This window comes from Bos grunniens, chromosome 9 (genome assembly GCF_055505025.1).
Source record: "Bos grunniens cultivar Pamir isolate PY7600 chromosome 9, Bosgru_T2T1.0, whole genome shotgun sequence".
Taxonomy (NCBI): domain Eukaryota; kingdom Metazoa; phylum Chordata; class Mammalia; order Artiodactyla; family Bovidae; genus Bos; species Bos grunniens.
The window spans coordinates 35,227,215-35,248,882 of record NC_141173.1 but is presented as its reverse complement, the minus strand read 5'-3'; the positions used below and the strand labels follow the sequence as shown (position 1 = coordinate 35,248,882).

The 21,668-nt window shown below is 39.6% G+C and overlaps 1 protein-coding gene across 5 annotated transcripts in view; it reads left to right on the top strand.

The window, feature by feature from the left end:
• The window catches only part of DSE (dermatan sulfate epimerase), an 80,848-nt gene that overhangs the window by 12,580 nt on the left and 46,600 nt on the right, over positions 1-21,668 (top strand). For 3 of the 5 annotated variants that reach the window (XM_086317185.1, XM_086317190.1, XM_086317186.1), the window contains exon 2: positions 16,115-16,583. In XM_086317185.1, the coding sequence (XP_086173311.1) occupies positions 16,168-16,583 (416 nt within the window). In that variant the 5' untranslated portion in view covers positions 16,115-16,167. Of the gene's footprint in view, positions 1-14,564; positions 14,627-16,114; positions 16,584-21,668 lie in introns of all 5 variants that reach the window. The other 2 variants (XM_086317187.1, XM_086317189.1) reach the window with 1 other exon arrangement.

The window sequence follows — 21,668 nt, the reverse complement described above, 5'->3', positions numbered from 1 at the left end:
CAAATAACATTTGCAAGAGATGAGCGCGCCAGGAGAGTCACCCCTGGCGAGTCACTGAGGAAACTAAGGTGGCTCCAGGAACGGAAGAGGCTGGTTCCCATCTTGCTTGTGGGTTGGGGAGAATGGCTTTCAGCCTCCATGGAGAGCACAATACAGGATGTATCACTGAAAGAGTCAAAATTACTTCACAGAATCTTTAATTTGGAGCATCTTAGGTGTCATCTCTGCCCCCTGTCCCATTTACCTCAGGAATTGACCTGGCAGATGGTCATCTAGTCTCCACATTCATGTAGGACAGGACATGAGAAGAAGGTCTAAGAAATAAAATCAGTACAAGAGGAGTTTTCTCTGGCATAGATGAAGAGAATTCCTTCAGGTTTGACTAAAAGAAATAGCTAGGTAGAATCCGGCCATGAGCAGAGATGGGGTGAAATGAGTAGGGTGGATATGAGAGGTGTATTCCTAGTTTCGGAGAAGGCAATGGCACCCCACTCCAGTACTCTTGCCTGGAAAATCCCATGGATGGAGGAGCCTGGTAGGCTGCAGTCCATGGGGTCGCTGAAAGTCGGACATGACTGAGTGACTTCACTTTCACTTTTCACTTTCATGCATTGGAGAAGGAAATGGCAACCCACTCCAGTGTTCTTGCCTGGAGAATCCCAGGGACGGGGGAGCCTGGTGGGCTGCCATCTATGGGGTCACACAGAGTCGGACACGACTGAAGTGACTTAGCATTCCTAGTTTAAGAGATACAAAGAATGGGGCTACCACTACCAGAGTAGAATGCTAAAGTCAGGAAAAACTGCAGTAAATGCACCGATATGAGGTTATAGACACCAAGTTAAATGTTCATGACCTGGAACATACAGACACAAACATTAGATATCTGGCAGTTTCAGGCTCTGAGTTGGGCTATTTCTTACTGGAAAATGTGTTTTGGCCTGTGAATCTGTCACCATCAATTCAGAAATTATTGTCTTATTCTTCACAGCATGCATGGTCTCCACTGTCTAGTAACATATCTCCGCAAAAATTGTTTCTTGACTAGTAATGTTTTATAGACTGAACTATAAAAACTGTTACAAGAAGTTTTTAGCACAAAATAATAGGAATAATGTAGGTGTGAAAGGAAGAATAATTCATTAGAAAGCACCCTTATTCTTTTGACATCTCTGCATAAAAGAAATATTGGCAGTACAGAGGATTTTTTAGAAAAATTTCCAGTAGCATCGACATATATACACTATCATGTGTAAAATAGATAGCCAGTGGGAAGCTGCTATATAGCACAGGGAGCTCAGCCTGGTGCCCTGTGATGACCTAGAGGAGTGGGGTGGAAGGGAGACTCAAGAGGAAAAGAATATATATATATATATAATTAATGCTCATTCACATTGTTGTAGGGCAGAAACCAACACACATTACAGAGCAATTGTCCTCCAATTTAAAATAAAATATCCAAATAATAGCAATAATAAAGCCTTTATAACAAACTATTATGTTATGATGATAATCTTTGGGAATGTGGTTAAAAGAAGGGACATGAAGGAAATTACTTTAAATTTCAAAACAGAAGATCCTCAGTGAAAGTCTTAGCATATGCAGTCATCGTGCATGAAGCAGGCCTGGCTGGTCTGAGCTTGAGGAGAAGGGAGCGGCAGAATGTCTAATCCCATGCAAAAGGGGCTGAAAGTTTTGAGGTGACATTTAGGAGAAAACTCTGAGGAAACCCATGAAAACCACTTGTGGAATGCTGGGAAACAGCAGGGAATCCTCAGGGAGTGGACTGTGGTCAGAGGCAGGCCAGGCACGTTGACCAGGACATGGTGGGCTTGGGGGTACGGGAGCCAACCACAATCAAGGGTATACGTGGGGCTTTGCCTGAGTGAGGGTTGGAAGGGCACTGGGCAGAGGGCAGCTCTCAGTCAACTCTGTCATTAATAATCACACTCAGCAGTCTTCTAAGGTTCAGGCATTGTAATACATTTTACCTCCAAAAGTTATACTCAAAAGATCATTATTTCTTCTTTTTATGTAGTTGTATTTATATAGTTATCTAACTATATGTTTAGTTATCTCTGAGTATTTAGAGCTTTGCATCTTAAACACGTTTATTAAATTCATCAATTCCATAAATATTTTCTGTTTCTTAAGTGCTGGGCATGCTTAGGTGGTGGGGATATAGCAAAAAGCAGCAAAGTGCCCTCATGGAGCTTACATTCTAGAGGGGGAAGCCAGGCACACACAAAAAATAAGTAGGTTGTATAGTAATTAGAGAGTTATAAGTGCCATGAAGGAAAATACAACCCAGAAGGGAGTTTAGGGAGTGATGGTGGTTAAACGTGGTAAGGATATAACTTAGATGAGATGGTCACATCTGGCCTCACTGAGAAAGTGACATTTGAGCAAATACTTGAAGTGAGGAAGCAAGCCATGTAGACGTCTGGGGGAGGAACAAGCACACGGGCACTGGGGACAGAGCACCCACATGTGTATGAGGATAGCAAGGAGGCCATGTGACTGGGAGGGGAAAGAGGGGGAGAGTTGTAGGAGGTGGAGACTCCACATAAAGACTTGAGAACTATTGGTGGTACCTGGGGACTTCCCAGGTAATGCAGCGGTAGGGAATCCTCCTGCCAATGGGGGAGATCCAGGAGATGCAAGTTCAGTCCCTGGGTCGGGCAGATCCCCTGTAGGAGGAAATGACAGCCCACTCCAGTATTCCTGCCTGGCAAATCCCACAGTCATAGGAGCCTGGCAGACTACAATCCACGGGTTCTTGAAGAGTCAGACATGACTTGCACGACTGAGCAAGCATGCATGTTGGTACTTTGGTGCTGACTCTGAATGAGATGGGAAACCTTTGGAGGGTTTTAAACAGAGTGGTGACATAATCTGAGTTATGGTTGAACAGGTCAGCTCTGGCTCCTGTGTCGAGAATGACCACTGTAGGTGAGGGCGAAGACGGAGATTAGTTTGGAAGCTATTGCAGTGATTTGGGCAAGACATGATGTGGCTTAGGCTGTTATGGTGGTGGCGAAAGTGGCTGGATTCTGGATGTATTTTGAGAATGGAACCAACAGAATTTGCTGATAGTTTGAATATGGAGACAAAGCAGGGAAGGGAAAGAAGGGAGTTTGGGCCTGAATTTCTGGCAGGATTGATTGCCAGTAACTGAGACTGAGATGGGGAAGTCTGAGACAGCAGTGCCTGCGTCTTTGGGTTAATTACATCTCTGTATCTTTGTTCTACAAACCAAGTCTGTGGTATTCTGAGTTTTGATTATGATTCATAGGAGGACATTTGGAAAGTACTCAGGGATTTTAATGCCAAGGAACTATGATCCGTTAGACAAAAATGAGAATGAGAACAAAAGTACACATAAAAATGTTTGAGAATGTGAAGACGGCAAAAAAAAAAAAAAAGTAGAAGATTAAAAAATGGAAGAATGCTTAAATATAAGTAAGAGGTGAAAAGGAACTGTGTATAGTGTTAAAAGCATCACTGCATACCTGCCATCCAATAAACGACATTTTAATTTTAAACAAATGAACTGAAATTGTATGTTTAGTGCCAGCAAATTACTTCCTAGAGAAAATCTTCTAAGCTTTTCCACCTAACATTATGTATTTCATTTTTAGACAATATCTAAGGCTTTTAAGTTGTTTAATCCTAAGTCCAGTATTCTGCTGTGTCCTTTACTTCAATAGCAACATCCTTGGACACAATCATATTGAGGGGTTTAAAGTAGAACAATATCAGAAGTTAAGTAAGGAGAAAGAGTTGGTGAAAAGTATCATGACATTTTCTTATGTAATGGGACAAAGTGCTATAGCAAGACTTTCAGAATTCTAACAGAAATTTCCATCATTGAACTAAAAAGGAGGTCAGGGAGTTCCCTAGGACCACGGTTGGGCTCAGTGATTCACTAGAAGGACTCAAAAAGCTGTTACAATTGTGGTTATAGTTTAACACAGCTGAAGGATAGAGACTGAAATCAGCGAAGAGAAAAGGTGCACGGGGTGAAGTCTGGGAGGAACCGGGCACAGGCTTCCACTGTCCTCTGCTAATGAAGTTCCACTCCTGGCACGAATCTGTGACAACACTCACAAAGAGTTGCCAGCCAGAGGAGCTCACTTGAGCCTTGGCGGTCAGGGATTTTTATTGGGGTTCAGTCTTGGAAGCATGTAGCGCCTGCATGACTGACTGTAGCTATTCAGATTCTGGTCCCCCAGAGCAAAGACAGTTCATTGTGAATCCCATTGTTAGTATAAACTGTCCCATCTTAATAGTACCACATGGCCCAAGGCCTCAGGCACCCCAAGATCCTCTTATCACATAGAATATAATGAGAGCTTAGAACTCATCTCCCATGAACCAGACATGGGCCAGTCCTTTCTTAGAAATGTGTAGGATTTGAGTTAACCCTTTCCTGCAATGGCACCCCAGGAGAAGGCAATGGCACCCCACTCCAGTACTCTTGCCTGGAAAATCCCATGGACAGAAGAGCCTGGAAGGCTGCAGTCCATGGGGTCGCTGAGGGTCGGACACAACTGAGCGACTTCACTTTCACTTTTCACTTTCATGCATTGGAGAAGGAAATGGCAACCCACTCCAGTACTATTGCCTGGAAAATCCCATGGATGGAGGAGCCTGGTAGGCTGAGTCCATGGGGTAGATGAGGGTCGGACACGACTGAGCAACTTCACTTTCACTTTCCTGCATAGCTAGGTAGGGCTTTGAACATGGTATTAGTGCTTCCTAGAGTCATTATTATTAGAGGGTAAATTTATGCTATAAGGACATATTCTAAATATGCATAGTTTTAGGTAAATAGGTAAATGAATGAACCAGAGTAGATTATGTATGAGAAGTTAAATGTATTTTGTGGTACTTTGCCTGAAAAATATATAATTGTTGTTATGACTTATTCCACAGAAGTTTGCAGATACTGCGCTAGTATGTGGTATTGATTGGAGTCAGGAAAGAGGTAGAAAGGAGAGAGGGTAGCCTGGAAGTTGATGTTGAGGCAGAAGAATTAACTCATGCAGCTATGGAAGCTGATTGTCTGCAAGCTAGAACCCGGGAAAGGTTGATGGTACAAGTTCCAGTCTAAGGGCAGGAGGAGATGATGTCCGTGCTCATCAGTAAGGCAGAGAGAAAGGGAGGGAGTGGGAGGGAAGAGGGGATTTCTCCCTTCCTCTGCCTTTTTGTTCTATTCAGATCCTCAGTGAATTGAACAAGACTCACCTACATTTGAAACAGCAATCTGCTTTACTCAGTCTACCACTTCTAATGCTAATCTCTTCAGGAAACCTTTCACAGACACAACCAGAAATAACATTTCATCAAATATCTGAGCACTGTATGGCTGCAGTCAGGTTGACGTATAAAAGTAATCATCACAGGTGCTAAGAAAAGAAGTCATATAGCTCAAAAATCAAAGGAGGAGATTTGGTTACAGAATTAAAGATACTTATGTACACAAATTCAAAGAATTACATTGCTAACTGAAAATTAATATATAATGCCATTTATGACTTCCCTGGTGGCTCAGACAGTAAAGCGTCTGCCTACAATGTGGGAGACCTGGGTTCAATCCCTGGGTTGGGAAGATCTCCTGGAGAAGGAAATGGCAGCCCACTCCAGTACTATTGCTGGAAAATCCCGTGGACGGAGGAGCCTGGTAGGCTACAGTCCATGGGGTTGCAAAGAGTCGGACACGACTGAGCAACTTCACTTTCTTTCACTTTCCTGGGAAGTAGAAAATGTATTTCGATCAAACATAAGATTTAAAAATTTTAAGTTCAGAAGTAAGTTTTTCATCTTTAAACTTCAAAACTGTTGTTTCTATGTTTAGGATATTTTTCTGACTGGGTGAGCACATATACAATCAGAATGGTTATCAGGAAGCTTTATCTCTCTGTATAAAATTTGGTTGCCGAAGAAATAGTATTAAATGTAGAAACTTCTTTTCTCCTCACATGTGTTCAGTTACTTGGAATGTGTAGCCTCAAAGTTATAAATGTGCCATTGAGCAGGAAGAAAGACCAACTTCTTGGCATCAAATACTTTATATTTGTCAAAATATCTGATATTTGTAGGCTTTTGAAGACTCTACAAGGTTATGAATACATGGTGCATTGTACCTGCTTTAAAAATAACCTTCTGTGAGTGATGGTTTGTGAGCACTTCCTCCTGGTGTCATAGCACGCTTTCTCTCATGGGGACTGACCTTGGTGTTCTCATTGGCAAGATGATGACAACTGCTAGCGTTTGTGGAACACTTTCTAAATCCCAGTGACCCTTTTAGTGCTTGAAGCTAATTTAAGATCGCAGAAACCCTGTGAGGAATGTATTATTTTACCCATTTTACAGAGGAGGAAACAGGAACATCGCTAAGGATGTGGTGTTGCTGGGATTCAAACTCTTAAGTCTGGCTCCCGCTTGTGCCCTCAATCACTAATCGGGTTCTGAGGTGAATGATGAGAACTAGCATTTCGGGGGAACCCTTACCAGAAAGTGTTAATTACTTTATAGGTGTTATGTCGTTTAATCTCCCAACCAGCCTGTGAGACAAATACCATTGTCCTCTTCATTTTAAATAAGGGATTTGGTTTAGCTTGTCCACAGTCACACAGTGGTGAAAAAAGCCACTCTGACCCCTGGGCCAGCCTTCTTAACTGCCTCAGCAGTCTGCCCTTATGAATCTGTGGCAGGAAGAAAATTTTTCCTTTACTTTTCATGGACATTTCCTGGTTTAAATTAACTGTTATTTGAAACTGTATGAGGTTATATTTAGCTCTTGGCTTCATTATCTTTATTCATTTTCTTTACATGCTTTATGCTTTTAGTCAGTTATGCCAGAAAATAGTGTTTTCATGTTTAAAGCTATTGCTGAGAAAGTCACAGCTAGTTTTTGAAACTCTTCTAGAAAAATCTTTGATTACGAAAAATTTTGAAAACAAAAAAGATTGCTAATTTTCTTTGGGGCCAGGTACAATAAGTTAAATAAATTGCTTTGGACTAAGGGAGAAGTTTTACCTTGTAGCCTCATGCCTAATATAGTTTCTAGGTTTATAGCTGCTCAATACATAGCTGAATTAATGAATAAATACAAGAAAGTCTTACTCCCAGTATAGGTAGGGAATTGGTATTCCAATTCTGGAAAACAATACAGTGGAAAACTTAAAATACATAAGCTACCACTTTTTAAAAGATTCAGAATGCCAAAAAAGAAATACACTTAATTATACTAAGATCTGCTGAAGAAGGGATAGGCTACCCACTTCAGTATTCTTGGGTTTCCCTGGTGACTCATCTGGTAAAGAATCCACCTGCAATGCAGGAGACCTGGGTTCGATTCCTGAGTTGGGAAGATCCCCTGGAGAAGGGAAAGGCTACCTACTCCAGTATTCTGGCCTGGAGAATTCCATGGACTGTATAGTCCATGGAGTCACAAAGAGTTGGACATGACTGAGCGACTTTCACTTTCATACTCAGCATTAGATTGTTCTGAAAATAATGTAAGAATAAAAAATTCTGAAAATAGGATTTTGTCATCCAATGTCATCATTAAGAAAATCCATTAAAACTGTAACAAGTACCAATCAGAAGATATCCAACTGTTACACTGCTAGATAAACTAGAATTTACTTATAGCTTGTCTTAGAAAGTATAAAACCATTTCATTTTCTCTTTGAGCATTTTTGCGGGCAAAATTCAGTACTGTAGTAGTCTCATCAGTGACGTTGTAGATACTTCTCTCCCCCTACTCTCTGTCCTGTTCTCTGTTTGCCTCCATGAAAATTTTACTTCCTCTCTGCTTTCTGTAGGACAACCACTCTCTCAAAAGAAGAATCTTAATGGTTTTTAGTTTTGTAGAAATGTGTAGCAGGCAAAACTCTCCGCCTGAATTATACCGTCAGTTTGATAGCCACTAAATTACTCAAACAAAAGTCTGTGGTGCATGCGAGATGGAGATTTCAGATTTGACACCAGAAAATATGTATGACCATTTAAAAATATAATCTAGCTTAATTCTTCTTCTTATATAAAGAAGTTATACAGTTACTATTGTTGATGCTGCAAAGATGTGAACTTCAGAGAAAATGTGGAATGAGAAAATGTGGAATCTTTTAAACAACTCTCCTAGAGACACATGGAAATTTTCTTTGACTGTGCAGGGCTGCACTTAACTTACAGACCTAACCTAAAGTTTCTCCAGCGTTGAGTGTGAAGGGGGTGAACACCATTATTATACACAGTGTGGTTTTGCCGTGTGGGTTCAGGGTTATGATTACTCCCTCAGTAGTTTGTGTAAATTCTTGGGGTTCTGCATGTTATAATTTCATATTGTGGACTTTTGTTTGGAAATGACTTTTTGGGGAGATATATTTCATTTCACCCTTAAGTAAGGAAACAGTAAGCCATCAGTAAAAAAAAGAACTTTCATTTTGATTAAGAGTGCTTGGTTTTTAAATTTTTCTTTTTTGGCTGAGTCCATAGGCTTTACACATCAGGGAGTATAATTTTAGGGAATGATTGTATGGTACCAAAACCATATGTTTTCTTAGCGTTTGATGTATTTAAGAATAATATTAGATTTATTTCACTACAAAAGTCTACCAAGGACCTATAAGGTTTTATTTTGATATTGAGGAAAAATAATTTTTAAAATTATCCTAATGATGCATTTAATAAAATTGAAATAGAAAAGCGAGGAGAACTTTAAATATATATATATTCTACTTAAAACATATGGAAACGGTGCAGTAGTATGTGTGAGACCACGGCAAGATGTTTCTCAAATACTTGGAAATAGGTTTCTTTGAGAGTCAAACCCTAAAATAGATTAGAGAAGGAAATATATAGCTCTGCTGGGAGATATTAGTGCTCTCAGACCATTGGTTTGCCTAAAACCTGACTGGAGGCCTAAACAGGAAGGGAACTTGGGTTTCATTGGAAGCGTGAAGAAGAATGAGCTGTAGCTGCAGACTTCTGCAAGGTCCACGTGTTTACCAGGGCATAAGGTACAATGTCAGGGGCATTCAGTTGTCTGGTTTACTAGACTGTTTTAGTCCTTCATCAATAAGGGCACCTCCAGTTCTAGTGTGGGAGGGTCAGCTATCCTTGACATATATTTGGTTGGCCAAAAAGTCTGTTCGGCTTACAAGACAACCCAAACGAACTTTTTGGCCAACACAGTATTAACTATTGGGCCTGTCCATTGGGCTGGGCAAACTAGAATGGTTACTGTTGAGCTGAGCTTAGTGTGGAGGTGGTGCAGGAGGTCTGAGGAGGGGTGGGTGGTGCACATTTACTCTTCTTTCCTAAATAACATTCAGTTCAGTTCAGTCACTCAGTCGTGTCCAACTCTTTGCGACCCCATGAATTGCAGCACGCCAGGCCTCCCTGTCCATCACCAACTCCCGGAGTTCACTCAAACTCACATCCATCAAATCAGTGATGCCATCCAGCCATCTCATCCTCTGTTGTCCCCTTCTCTTCCTGCCCCCAATCCCTCCCAGCATCAGTCTTTTCCAATGAGTCAGCTCTTCGCATGAGGTGGCCAAAGTACTGGAGTTTCAGCTTTAGCATCAGTCCTTCCAAAGAACACCCAGGACCGATCTCCTTCAGAATGGACTGGTTGGATCTCCTTGCAGTCCAAGGGACTCTCAAGAGTCTTCTCCAACACTATAGTTCAAAAGCATCAATTCTTTGGCGCTCAGCCTTCTTCACAGTCCAACTCTCACATCCATACATGACCACTGGAAAAACCATAGCCTTGACTAGACGGACCTTTGTTGGCAAAGTAATGTCTCTGCTTTTGAATATGCTATCTAGGTTGGTCATAACTTTCCTTCCAAGGAGTAAGCGTCTTTTAATTTCATGGCTGCAATCACCCTATTACAATTCATTTTTTAGCGTTTATTTTTAGTGGTATCCCAGGGGCATTTGTGACAGGGGCTGACAACGCAGACTCCATTCAAGTGCAGTTGTGGTGGTATTCTTGACCGTTTGAATTGCTCCAAGCCCAGGGCCCTTCCCACTGCCTTGGTTCTGATTCCTTATACACCAGGCAATTATCTAATACTTCTGCTTCCTGTGTATTTTTCTAATGAAGCCAGAAAATATTTCCCAGTCTTCTTGATCGTTGTATTTCTGAAAAATGAATGCACTGACATTTATATATGCTGAGGGAGGAGGAATTTAGTTTTATTATCATAACATCAGCTGCCATCTCCTAGGATGATCAGCTGAGATAATAATCTGAGCCAAGACCAGACCCTGGACTGAGGTGAAATCATTAACTCTGGCAATGGCAGTAGATATCCTCCAAGTACTCATGTACTCCTTCCACGATATAAACCTGTTACTAGGAAATAGCTCCCCAACCAGAGATTGTTTTTCCCAGCACTATGCCTTTCCTTCCAAAGACTACAGTAATAAGCAGTCACTTTTTGTACACCGAGAGTAATTAACTGGCCTTGGAAAGCAATCGAACTCAGTTAATAGTTCATTTAATGTTTATGCTTTTCTTTGGGGGCAAAACCCCCCAAAAAATTTTGAAAAATGTCAAGGATTATATGCTTTCCTTTCCAATGAGCGTTGAGTTTACTATGAATGATGCCTTAAAGAATCGGGAGCCTTGAGTTGTAGTTTCAGCTAAGTCTCTTAACATGTGGCATGACCTTGCCCTAGTCAGTTGACATCTCTAGTTCTCATTCTTTTACTTATGATATTTAATTTTTTTCAAATAAAATATTTTATGGGTCAGTTCAGTTCAGTTCAGTCGCTCAGTCATGTCCGACTCTTTGCGACCCCATGAATCGCAGCACGCCAGGCCTCCCTGTCCATCACCAACTCCAGGAGTTCACTCAAACTCAAGTCCATCGAGTCGGTGATGCCATCCAGCCATCTCATCCTCTGTCGTCCCCTTCTCCTCCTGCCCCCAATCCCTCCCAGCATCAGGGTCTTTTCCAGTGAGTCAACTCTTCGCGTGAGGTGGCCAAAGTACTGGAGTTTCAGCTTTAGTATCATTAGGTTAATATAATTCTGCATGTCTGAAACGTCTTCCTTTTTGTTAAAAATAACAAATATTTATGGAGCTCTTTATTTCATGTCAGGTTTTATGCTAAGTGCATTATATAATATTTATTTGCCTCAGGAAGTTGGGACCATTTTATGAATGAGAGAATGGGGGTTCTGAGAGCCGAAGTCAGTTGATCAAAACCAGTAGACAACAGAGCTGGAACTTATACACAAGTCTGCCCAACTCCACGCCCATAATGTTAATTAGTGCTGTGCTCCTTAGACTTGGCACATATTTTAAGGGGTTTTTAAATCCATCTTAATTTGGGACATGGTTTACTTTCTATAGGGTGATTTCTTACTTCCATCTTTATACTTTCTATATTTCTGAAACCAGAGGAACTGAAAGAACTTTTGTACTACTCTGTGTTTCGTTTATAAATCACCCCAGACTGTTTGGAAACCCACTTCATTTTTGAAACCCAACGTGCTGGTATAGTTTTCAATTCTGTTCCTTCTCGGTATATGCTTTCTGTGCTTTCTTTGTGTAAGGACGACAAAAATGGAAACTTTTAATGTTATTGAATGTTAAACATTTGGCTAAAGGAGAGAACTTTGGTTTACGCCTTAGGAGATTCAGGTTTATTTCTGTCTCTAGATATTTATGCTGAGATATTGTGAGAGTAACTCTTAGTACTGTTTTGCCATGTTAAGTTATTAAATATGTGAAGAGCATTTCACACAAAATCGCTGTGTGTCAGCAATCATAGTATCTGCAGTGGATTGTTGGAACCAGAATTAAAGCAAAATAACTTTAGGCTTATTGTTGCTCTGTGTGGACCTACTTAAGATAATTGGAATTCGGGCGGTTTGTTAAATCCTTTTTATGTTATTTGACTTGGCCTTAGCATAATGCCAGTTGGACGGCTGCAGATATATGTGGTGCATACAAGCGGATAAATGATTATATTTCTGTCTGAATTATCTCAACTGTACTGTATTCATTGATTAGGTCTAAAATTAGGAATGTTTTGCTCTCTGAGCTGTGTCGAGTGAGATGAAAGAATGGGAAGGAAAACTGAATTAGGAGAGAGAGTTGGTGGAAGAGAAGAGGAAAGACGGGCTGTTGGGGGAAATGAGGCTAAAAAGCGTCATTCAGAACCATTCTGAGAACTGAATTATGAGTAAACTGTGCACTACTCATAGGCAGCCTCTGAGCAGAGCTCACGATTTTGCCATTTTGAGGGTGCCTTGCTCCTGAACTGGGCCAAGGGCAGCTTAAAGATGTAAGGGAACTGGCGGTTGTTTTGTGTTAAAGAGATGGGGAGAGTCACGGTTGGTCATTTTGGTAAACTCTTTAGCCTTTAATAACCATTGTTTCACTCAGCATTTTCAGCATCTTCCAAACTTTAGTCATTCAGGCACCACCTTCAACAGTTTTTGCCTTATCCATTTGCTTTTCTTTTAAACTTACTTTTAAACTTAAATGTATTTTAAACAGGAACTTTATGTGTCTGTTGAAATCTGGTTTGATATGATAGTTATAGCTTTTCCTAATGTGCACTGAAATAAGTACATGAAGTTAGCATAAAGCCTAGACACCAGTGTCCACCTAAAATTACCTTGAGAAATGCTCCTTTCATCTAATTCCAGCTCTTCCCTTGGCAAAGAGGGTACACAGAACACTGAGGGTAGATGGTTAAAGGGAAACCCAAAACCTGGATATAGGGGCTTTTCAATAAAAACCTAGACAGATTTAAGATGGTAGATGAGAACTAGGTCTCCCTTTGGGTTACCAGCCTAAAGACTTTAGTTAAGTTTCATTTCTTCTTTCTTTTTTTTGGTAAACTACTGAATGTTTTTTAGGCTACAGGAGTGTCTAGGCCTCATGAGTATTTTTCTGTATTTGTTTCCTCGCAGAAACTGTATCTCGAAAATTCTGAACTTGCTTTAGCTTCAAGTAAGGAGGAGTAAGATTTCTCCTTGCTCATTTTAGTGATAAGATCCCCTCTATCACTTCCTAAGCCCAGAAGTTCAGTGTCTGTGAACTGCCTTGTACATGCCAGGCACACACTGCTAACCCCTGTGATGCAAAAAGGAAGCTGTGGTCCCCTCTTTGGTGAGGTCTGGCATAAACAGCTGAAACAGTCCCATGTAATACAGCCATCAGCCAGATACAGGAGATGTTAACTCTTTGGGTAGATCAGCAAAGGCCTTCATAGCTGGTTGCATGTATGCCGTAAGGAGAGCAGCACAGTTTGTGTCCCTGTGAGTGTCATAGTCTTTTCTCCTCCGTCTTCGTAGATGATCATTTAGCAGAATTTCTGTGGGCTGTACCCTGGCCCACATGTGTTCCAACAGGAATGTTTTCAATGTGTGGTAACTCAAGCCTTGCTGCCCTGACACCTCCACATGAATTCGAAGCAATAACTAGGGAACCTTCAGTAACAGTTGGCATATTGAGATGGCATCATTCCCAAAACAACATCTTAATGAGGTCTGTGCTTCAGGAGCAACGCTTCTAGTTTAAATATACTCGGGCATGTCCTATGTAACTGGAAGCCATGTGGCAGAAGTGGCTGTGATCACAGCGTGGTTCAGTCCTGCATTGGGAAGGTCTCATTGGAGCAGCTTCTCTAACCTCAGCGACTCCAGACCTGGGTAGGAGGGTGCTGTACATAAGGCAGGAGAAAGAGAATGTAACAAATCAGGGACTTCTCAGAGATTAAGACTCTGCCTTCCAATGCAGGGGGTGTGGGTTTGATCCCTGGTTGGGGAACTAAGATCCCACATGCTGCAGGGTGCAGCCAAAATTTTAAAAATACAACTTTTTTTTTCTTAGAAAAAGAGAAAGTAAGATAATAAAACATATCAGCCTTAGCCCCTTTTAGGGAATGTGTGTATAGAAGAACCCTCCTGCAAGTGCAGGAGACATGAGAGACCCAGGTTCAATCCCTGGATCGGGAATATCCTCTGGAGGAGGGCACAGCAAGCCACTTCAATATTCTTGCCTGTAGATTCCCATGGACAGAGGAGCCTGGTGGGCTACAGTCCATGGGGTCGCAAAGAGTCAGACATGACTGAAGCAACTTAGCATGTACAAAATCTGAGATATAGATTCTAGTCTTCACAGAGCTTCCAACCCATCCCTCCAAACCCCACGCCACCTGCTTACCCACCTAGAACCTGAGCTGCACATTTAAAAACCAGTAGTTCAGAGAAGATTCTCAGTTCTATCTATGTAGAGGTCAGTTAAAGGAGAAACCTCCAAGCCATCCTCACCCTGGGATGCTAATTGCTAATTAAGTGCTAATTGCATTGATGGCCCCATCCAGTTTTAGACCTTTGGGGATTTAATAATGCAGGCTTGTTTTTTTAATTAGCGCACTTGTTCTCTTCAAGAGCAGAAAATAAACTCCAGGGTGAGGGTGGTGGGGAGTGAGCTTTCAGACCAAGCCACGTCTCTTGTGTTACCAGATACCACACCCCTCCTCAGACATAACCACCTAAGACTTGTTTCTTTTGGCCAGCTCTCTGACCTTGAAGGATCCAGCCAGCCGCCTTGAAGATTTGGGTGCTAGACATAATACGGGTAGAGTCCAAGAGTTATTTCTATTTTATATATTTTATGTAGCTTGGCTATATTCATTTTGTATTCGTTAAAAGTTCTGTTCTTGAAGTAAGTCTAAAATACTTAACACACACACTGCCACTGACTTTTTTTATATATAGGCTAAAGCACATTCAGAAATATAAAGAATACTAGAATTTATGGCAGCATCCGCAAATGATGCTGTGTTGCATCACTTGGACACAGACCAAGTTAAGAGTATGGATTGTTCTCCACTGTGTGTTAAACCCTTGGTTTTCTTTCTTCTGAATGTGATGAGGCAGATTTTCCTTGGAAAAATGGTTTGCGTTCAGCTGGGGAGATTGATTTTTTTCCCCATCAGTTTCTCCCTTTAATAATTGAAAACTACTGTTCATTATTTACATAAAACTGTCTTTTTCTGGTCTGCTTTCCATAACCTTTCCCCTCTGAAGAATTTTAAGAATTCCCTGACTTGCCTCTGGGGGATTTTATGCCTGCTTTATCCCAGATGTGGGACATAGACCAGGCTGAGGGGTTTCTTTTTTTAATGTTCCTACTTTGAAAGACATTCTTTAACTAGTGAGCAAAGCTGCCACTGAAGAAAAGGATTTTCAAGAAAGTTAAGCAGTTTAAGAAAAGATGTGAGCTTGGTTTAAATGTCTGACTTAACTGAATGACACCAAAATCCCGAGTGCGAACTAAAAAAAGTAGACAGTGGTTTCAAATAATAATGGGAAAATGCACACGCATTCTTTCAGCCTTTTAAGTTTGGAATTGTATTTTCTGAATGAAGGCATGTCAGTCTCCAGTCCCAGCAGCCCCATGTCTGATCTTGCCTTGCATGCCTGCTGATGTCATCTCAGGGAGCGCACGGGCTTAGCAGATGTTTACCCTACTTCTGTTAGTCCTGTCCCCACCTTCTGCTGACACAAAGAGGATATTCAGCCTTACTCATAATATTTTGTCTGCTCACATTCATATAGATGTATTGATCCTAATCCCTCATTCAGAATGGAGAATGTTAGAAGGAGGGGAGAACTTAAGAGTGCAGGAGGCTGTATTAAGACAGGATTTTCTTATTTTTTTCCTAACGTCCATTCAGATTCCCAGACATTTCACCATCAGCTTTTGGTTATTGTAGCCTTCATAGTAATGTCCAAAAATACCATAAAATTGAAACGCTTTTGTGTGATAAAATGTGAGAAGAATGCCAGCTAGGGTTTTTCTTCTCTACTCTAGCAAATATTACACCATTTTCCCAAATCCAAAGTTCTGTTTTCCATGATGAATATATCTGATGTATCCTATGTAATTAAATTATTAGGTTTTAGTTTCTTTCTAGTTCAAATTTTTGTTGCATTTTTGAAATATCTGAAAATTCTTAAGCTTAATTTTCATAGTATGCAAAGTGGTTGCCTACCATATATTTCCTGCTTCACCACGGTCCCCTGGTTGACATAACCTCCTCTCCTTTTTATTCTCCTGTAGGATCTTTCGAAGATGGTTTGGCTGCCTTGGAGATTTGGAGATCTGATGCCACGATGAGGACTCACACACGGGGGGCTCCCAGTGTGTTTTTCATATGTTTGTTTTGCTTCGTGTCAGCCTGCGTCACTGACGAGAATCCAGAAGTCATGATCCCCTTCACCAATGCCAACTATGACAGCCACCCAATGCTGTACTTCTCTAGAGCGGAGGTGGCCGAGCTCCAGCTGAGGGCCGCCAGCTCCCACGAGCACATTGCCGCCCGGCTCACTGAGGCCGTGAACACCATGCTGTCCAGCCCCTTGGAGTACCTCCCTCCTTGGGATCCCAAGGAATACAGCGCCCGCTGGAATGAGATTTACGGCAACAACCTGGGGGCCTTAGCAATGTTCTGTGTGCTGTATCCTGAGAACATGGAAGCCCGAGATATGGCCAAAGACTACATGGAGAGGATGGCAGCTCAGCCTAGTTGGTAGATTTTTGTCTTTTTCTTCTTACTGTATTAACCCTGTGATTTAAGGAATGAATGCATAGGGACATGAAATCTCAGAAGCCAGATTTTCATATACTGTGTATGTGTGTGTGATTGAGGGGGAAAGATTGCTTGTTATTTATGTTGTCAGTGGCTTCTGAATGGTCTCTAGTTTCAAAGACCTAGTAACTTCCAAGTTTAAAGTTAGAAGAAAAATATTTATAGATACAATCTAACCAAAGAAAAACTAATTTGCTGCCTTGAGTAAACAGTATCATCTTGATTGTTGAGATTTCTTTCCCCCTTGTTTAACACACTTGTATTACTATCATCAGGTCTTAGGTTCTGACTGACCCCCAAGTGATTAAAACCTTTTGCCAGCAAGAGATTTCCTCCAATTAAGATTTCTTTCCATTTTAGCACAATTAGGAGCTTGAAGAGCTAAAAGTAAATGTGATAGGATTAACTGACAATTTATAAACAAGATCTTATCCAATAACCAGCAAATTGCCCAAACCTGTATGAAAACCAAAGTTGTAGTATAATTATGTGAGGAATTCTAATTATGTAATAATTTACTTTCAGAAGTTCAAAATTTGAGAACAAACTTCCTGTCACTTCTTGATTAGCTTAAATTTATTTGTTTATAATTGATGTGCCTACCTGATTCCAAAAGGTATGGGATGAATTAATTAGAGATTCTGTGGGTATTCTTATTTAAACTGTGTTTTAATCATAGTCAAGGACCAATTACATTAAAACAATTGCAAACTATATGAAATATCCTTTTAAAATTACATAGGCTGTTAATTGTCCTAGGGTTAGAAAGAGCTCATTTTTAAATGATTAGAAAAATCAGTGAATGCATTTAATGTTGTAGGGAGTTACATCTCCCATATCATAGGGGTGAAGAATGGTAGCTTGCAAGCTTCCTGAATTCCGCCAATACAGTAAATAAATGTAATTCTTCCTAAATTTCTGCAATATTATAAAGAATGTTGTTTGCTTATAGAGTTTGAAGGATTTCCTGAAATTTCTTACTGAAAAAGATTATAGAAGCATTGGTATTACATTCATATCAGAGCTTATTTTTAAGGCTTATTGTTAGGTATGTATAATCATTTTGAAGCTTACAATATTTTAGATTGAAAAGAAGCTTTTTATTTGGATTGTTTCAGAGCTGATCCATATATGCCATAGTTTCTGTTCTTGATTAACTCATTCTATTCCTGACTCCAAGAAAGAACATAAAAGATGTATGACTTCAGTTTTTATTTGCCAACCATACCTCAGTAAAGCTTGCAAAATTTTTTTAAATAATAAAACAATGATGTATGAAAATTGGATATTTGAACTATACATTTCTGTTAGCAGATATCACAGTTACTTGACATTGTACAGTTAGTTAAAAATGGCAGCCATGTTCATAGTATTTGAGGAAAAAATCTCTTTTGTCTATAAAGGTAAAGTCCTTTTTGTTTTAGATAGATAAGTGAAATTTGACAGATTAAGATACTGATGAAAATGTTCCAGAGAGCCATTCTGGAACATTAATTTCACTTCATGAAAGAGTAGGTAACTGGGAAGTGCCACTTTATAATGGAGACTTTATCAGTATAAATACAATCACATTAAGAGACTTGCACAAGACCTGTGCAATTTTATTATAATAAAAAACATTCAGGCATATAAACACTAACTTAAACAAATGCTGTCATTAGAAAGGATTAAAAGAAGGAAAATAAAACTTAAAAATGATCATTTTCATAGTTTCTACAGGTTCAGAATTACTGGTTGATGGAGATGTGTAGAAATATACTAGAGGCCTGGCACTTTTTTTGTGGCAGTATTAATAAAAACAGGTATAACTCTATGCCATTATCCAGTAACCCAAAAGCCAGCCTGTGATTTAATAGAGCTGAACAGTTGATTTCTTTCTCTTGACCTCCTGGTAGATGAAGGTCAGAAATTGAGAATTTACCTTTATATCTGCTGTGTATTTCCAGAAGTTATCCTAGCATAAAAAGTCAAGCTACTGGAATATTTTTATCTTGGGAAGGACTGTTAGGAGGTGGTACTTTTAAATGGTTTTATGGAAATTACAAGTTTTAAGAGCTATCGCACCCAATCCCTAGACCCTTTTTTTTTTTTTTAACTTTTTTATTTATTTATTTTTTTAAATTTTATTTTATTTTTAAACTTTACAATATTGTATTAGTTTTGCCAAATATTGAAATGAATCCGCCACAGGTATATATGTGTTCCCCATCCTGAACCCTCCTCGCTCCCCATACCATCCCTCTGGGTCGTCCCAGTGCACCAGCCCCAAGCATCCAGTATCGTGCATCGAACCTGGACTGGCAACTCGTTTCATACATGATATTATACATGTTTCAATGCCATTCTCCCACATCTTCCCCCCTCTCCCTCTCCAACAGAGTCCATAAGACTGTTCTATACATCAGTGTCTCTTTTGCTGTCTCGTACACCGGGTTATTGTTACCATCTTTCTAAATTCCATATATATGCGTTAGTATACTGTATTGGTGTTTTTCCTTCTGGCTTACTTCACTCTGTATAATAGGCTCCAGTTTCATCCACCTCATTAGAACTGATTCAAATGTATTCTTTTTAATGGCTGAGTAATACTCCATTGTGTATATGTACCACAGCTTTCTTATCCATTCATCTGCTGATGGGCATCTAGGTTGCTTCCATGTCCTGGTTATTATAAGCAGTGCTGCGATGAACATTGGGGTACACATGTCTCTTTCCCTTCTGGTTTCCTCAGTGTGTATGCCCAGCAGTGGGATTGCTGGATCATAAGGCAGTTCTATTTCCAGTTTTTTAAGGAATCTCCACACTGTTCTCCATAGTAGCTGTACTAGTTTGCATTCCCACCAACAGTGTAAGAGGGTTCCCTTTTCTCCACACCCTCTCCAGCATTTATTGCTTGTAGACTTTTGGATCGCAGCCATTCTGACTGGCATGAAATGGTACCTCATAGTGGTTTTGATTTGCATTTCTCTGATAATGAGTGATGTTGAGCATCTTTTCATGTGTTTGTTAGCCATCTGTATGTCTTCTTTGGAGAAATGTCTATTTAATTCTTTGGCCCATTATTTGATTGGGTCATTTATTTTTCTGGAGTTGAGCTGTAGGAGTTCCTTGTATATTTTTGAGATTAGTTGTTTGTCCGTTGCTTCATTTGCTATTATTTTCTCCCATTCTGAAGGCTGCCTTTTCACCTTGCTAATAGTTTCCTTTGTTGTGCAGAAGCTTTTAAGTTTAATTAGGTCCCATTTGTTTATTTTTGCTTTTATTTCCAATATTCTGGGAGGTGGGTCATAGAGGATCCTGCTGTGATGTATGTCAGAGAGTGTTTTGCCTATGTTCTCCTCTAGGAGTTTTATAGTTTCTGGTCTTACGTTTAGATCCTTAATCCATTTTGAGTTTATTTTCGTGTATGGTGTTAGAAAGTGTTCTAGTTTCATTCTTTTACAAGTGGTTGACCAGATTTCCCAGCACCACTTGTTAAAGAGATTTAGACTCTTAAATTTTTAATAAATTGGAGTTCAATATAATCAGTCCCTTTTTGAAACTTAAAATACTGCTGAATGTTTTCGTAGTTCAACTATCTATATTTAAATAAACTAAATCGTATGTTCCTATTATGCCCAGAGAAAGTATTGTAGGTGTTGTCACTGTCTTTAGAATATAGTTCACCTATATTTGGTTTCAGGGGAAAATAAAAGACTTTTATTTATAAAAGAGATCAATATTTAATACTATTTAATTTTTAAAAGCTTCCTACAATGGCTTCATCAAGCTTAATACATTTGCCATATTCCATGAAGATCCTTCCTACTCTTTATAAAAACCTATGAGTAAATTGTGTCCATTCACTTGTTCAATTAATAAACATTAACAAACATTTATTGAGCATCTGTTATATGTCATGTACCATATAGATGCTGGGGATTCAATGATGAAAAAACAAATAGCTCTGTACCTTTAAAATTTGCACCAAGGATAAGGGCTGCAAACACTGGGTATTTGAAACCTAAGCTAGGACTATATTCTCTGCTCAGAATTAAGTGTAAGGATCACTTAATGCGGGGAGGGGGGTGGTGGTCATTAGTTTTTATTCATGAATTACTTAAAGATTTGAGGAATAAATGAGATATTGTAAAATACTTTATTAGCACAGTTCCTGTCACACAGTAAGCCTTCTATGAATAAGAATGACAATGATAATTATTGTTACTGGTATTTACTTAGTATTTAGACCTTGTTTAGTTTATAATTTGGTGTATGTAGGCTGTAAGGAAACAGTGTTTGTTTGGGATTTATTTGGAGACTTTGCTTATCTTTGTTCAAATTGCTCTCAAAACTAGAACATCTGTTTAACGTATAATATGTTCCTTTTGGCATTGTTCCATTAAAACTTTCAGTGTTGCTCCCTTGGGCCCTTTTTGTTAGCAGATAAGAATCTGATGGTAGCACCAATTGTGACGGCTTAGGGAAAAGGAACAATGATGTGTCTTTTGTCTGGTATTAAAAAGAAGTACACCTGACATACATATGCATACAGATTTATTAATGTAGTTCATTTAATTTGAATATTTTTAAAGTAAAGAGCTAAAAGGTCACAGCTGTAGATTTACTTAACAGTCTAAGGCCATTGGAAAAGTTAAATGGAAAATATTATCTAGTTCTATACTGATCTTATGTGTTCATCTGATAAAAAGAAAGGGATCTCATAGATTGATAATGATGTTGGTGATTGAAAAACAACCACATGCAGTACTGTCATCTTTTAACATTATAATTTTGTGTGTCAGTGAGTACACAAGGATGAGACGTGTCTAAGTCCTGTATCTGCTTTTGTGGAGATGTCCATATTCTCTTTCAGAAGCTGTCTCTGCTTTGTTCTTCTACCTTTTGAATGTCATGCATTCTTCAATACATTCTCCATAACAGTAAAAGTAACAAGGTAATTGAATTGTTCTGAACTTGGTTGTAAAAATCAAATTTTAAAAGATGTTACTTTAACCTATATATAAAATGGCACATTATTTTTAG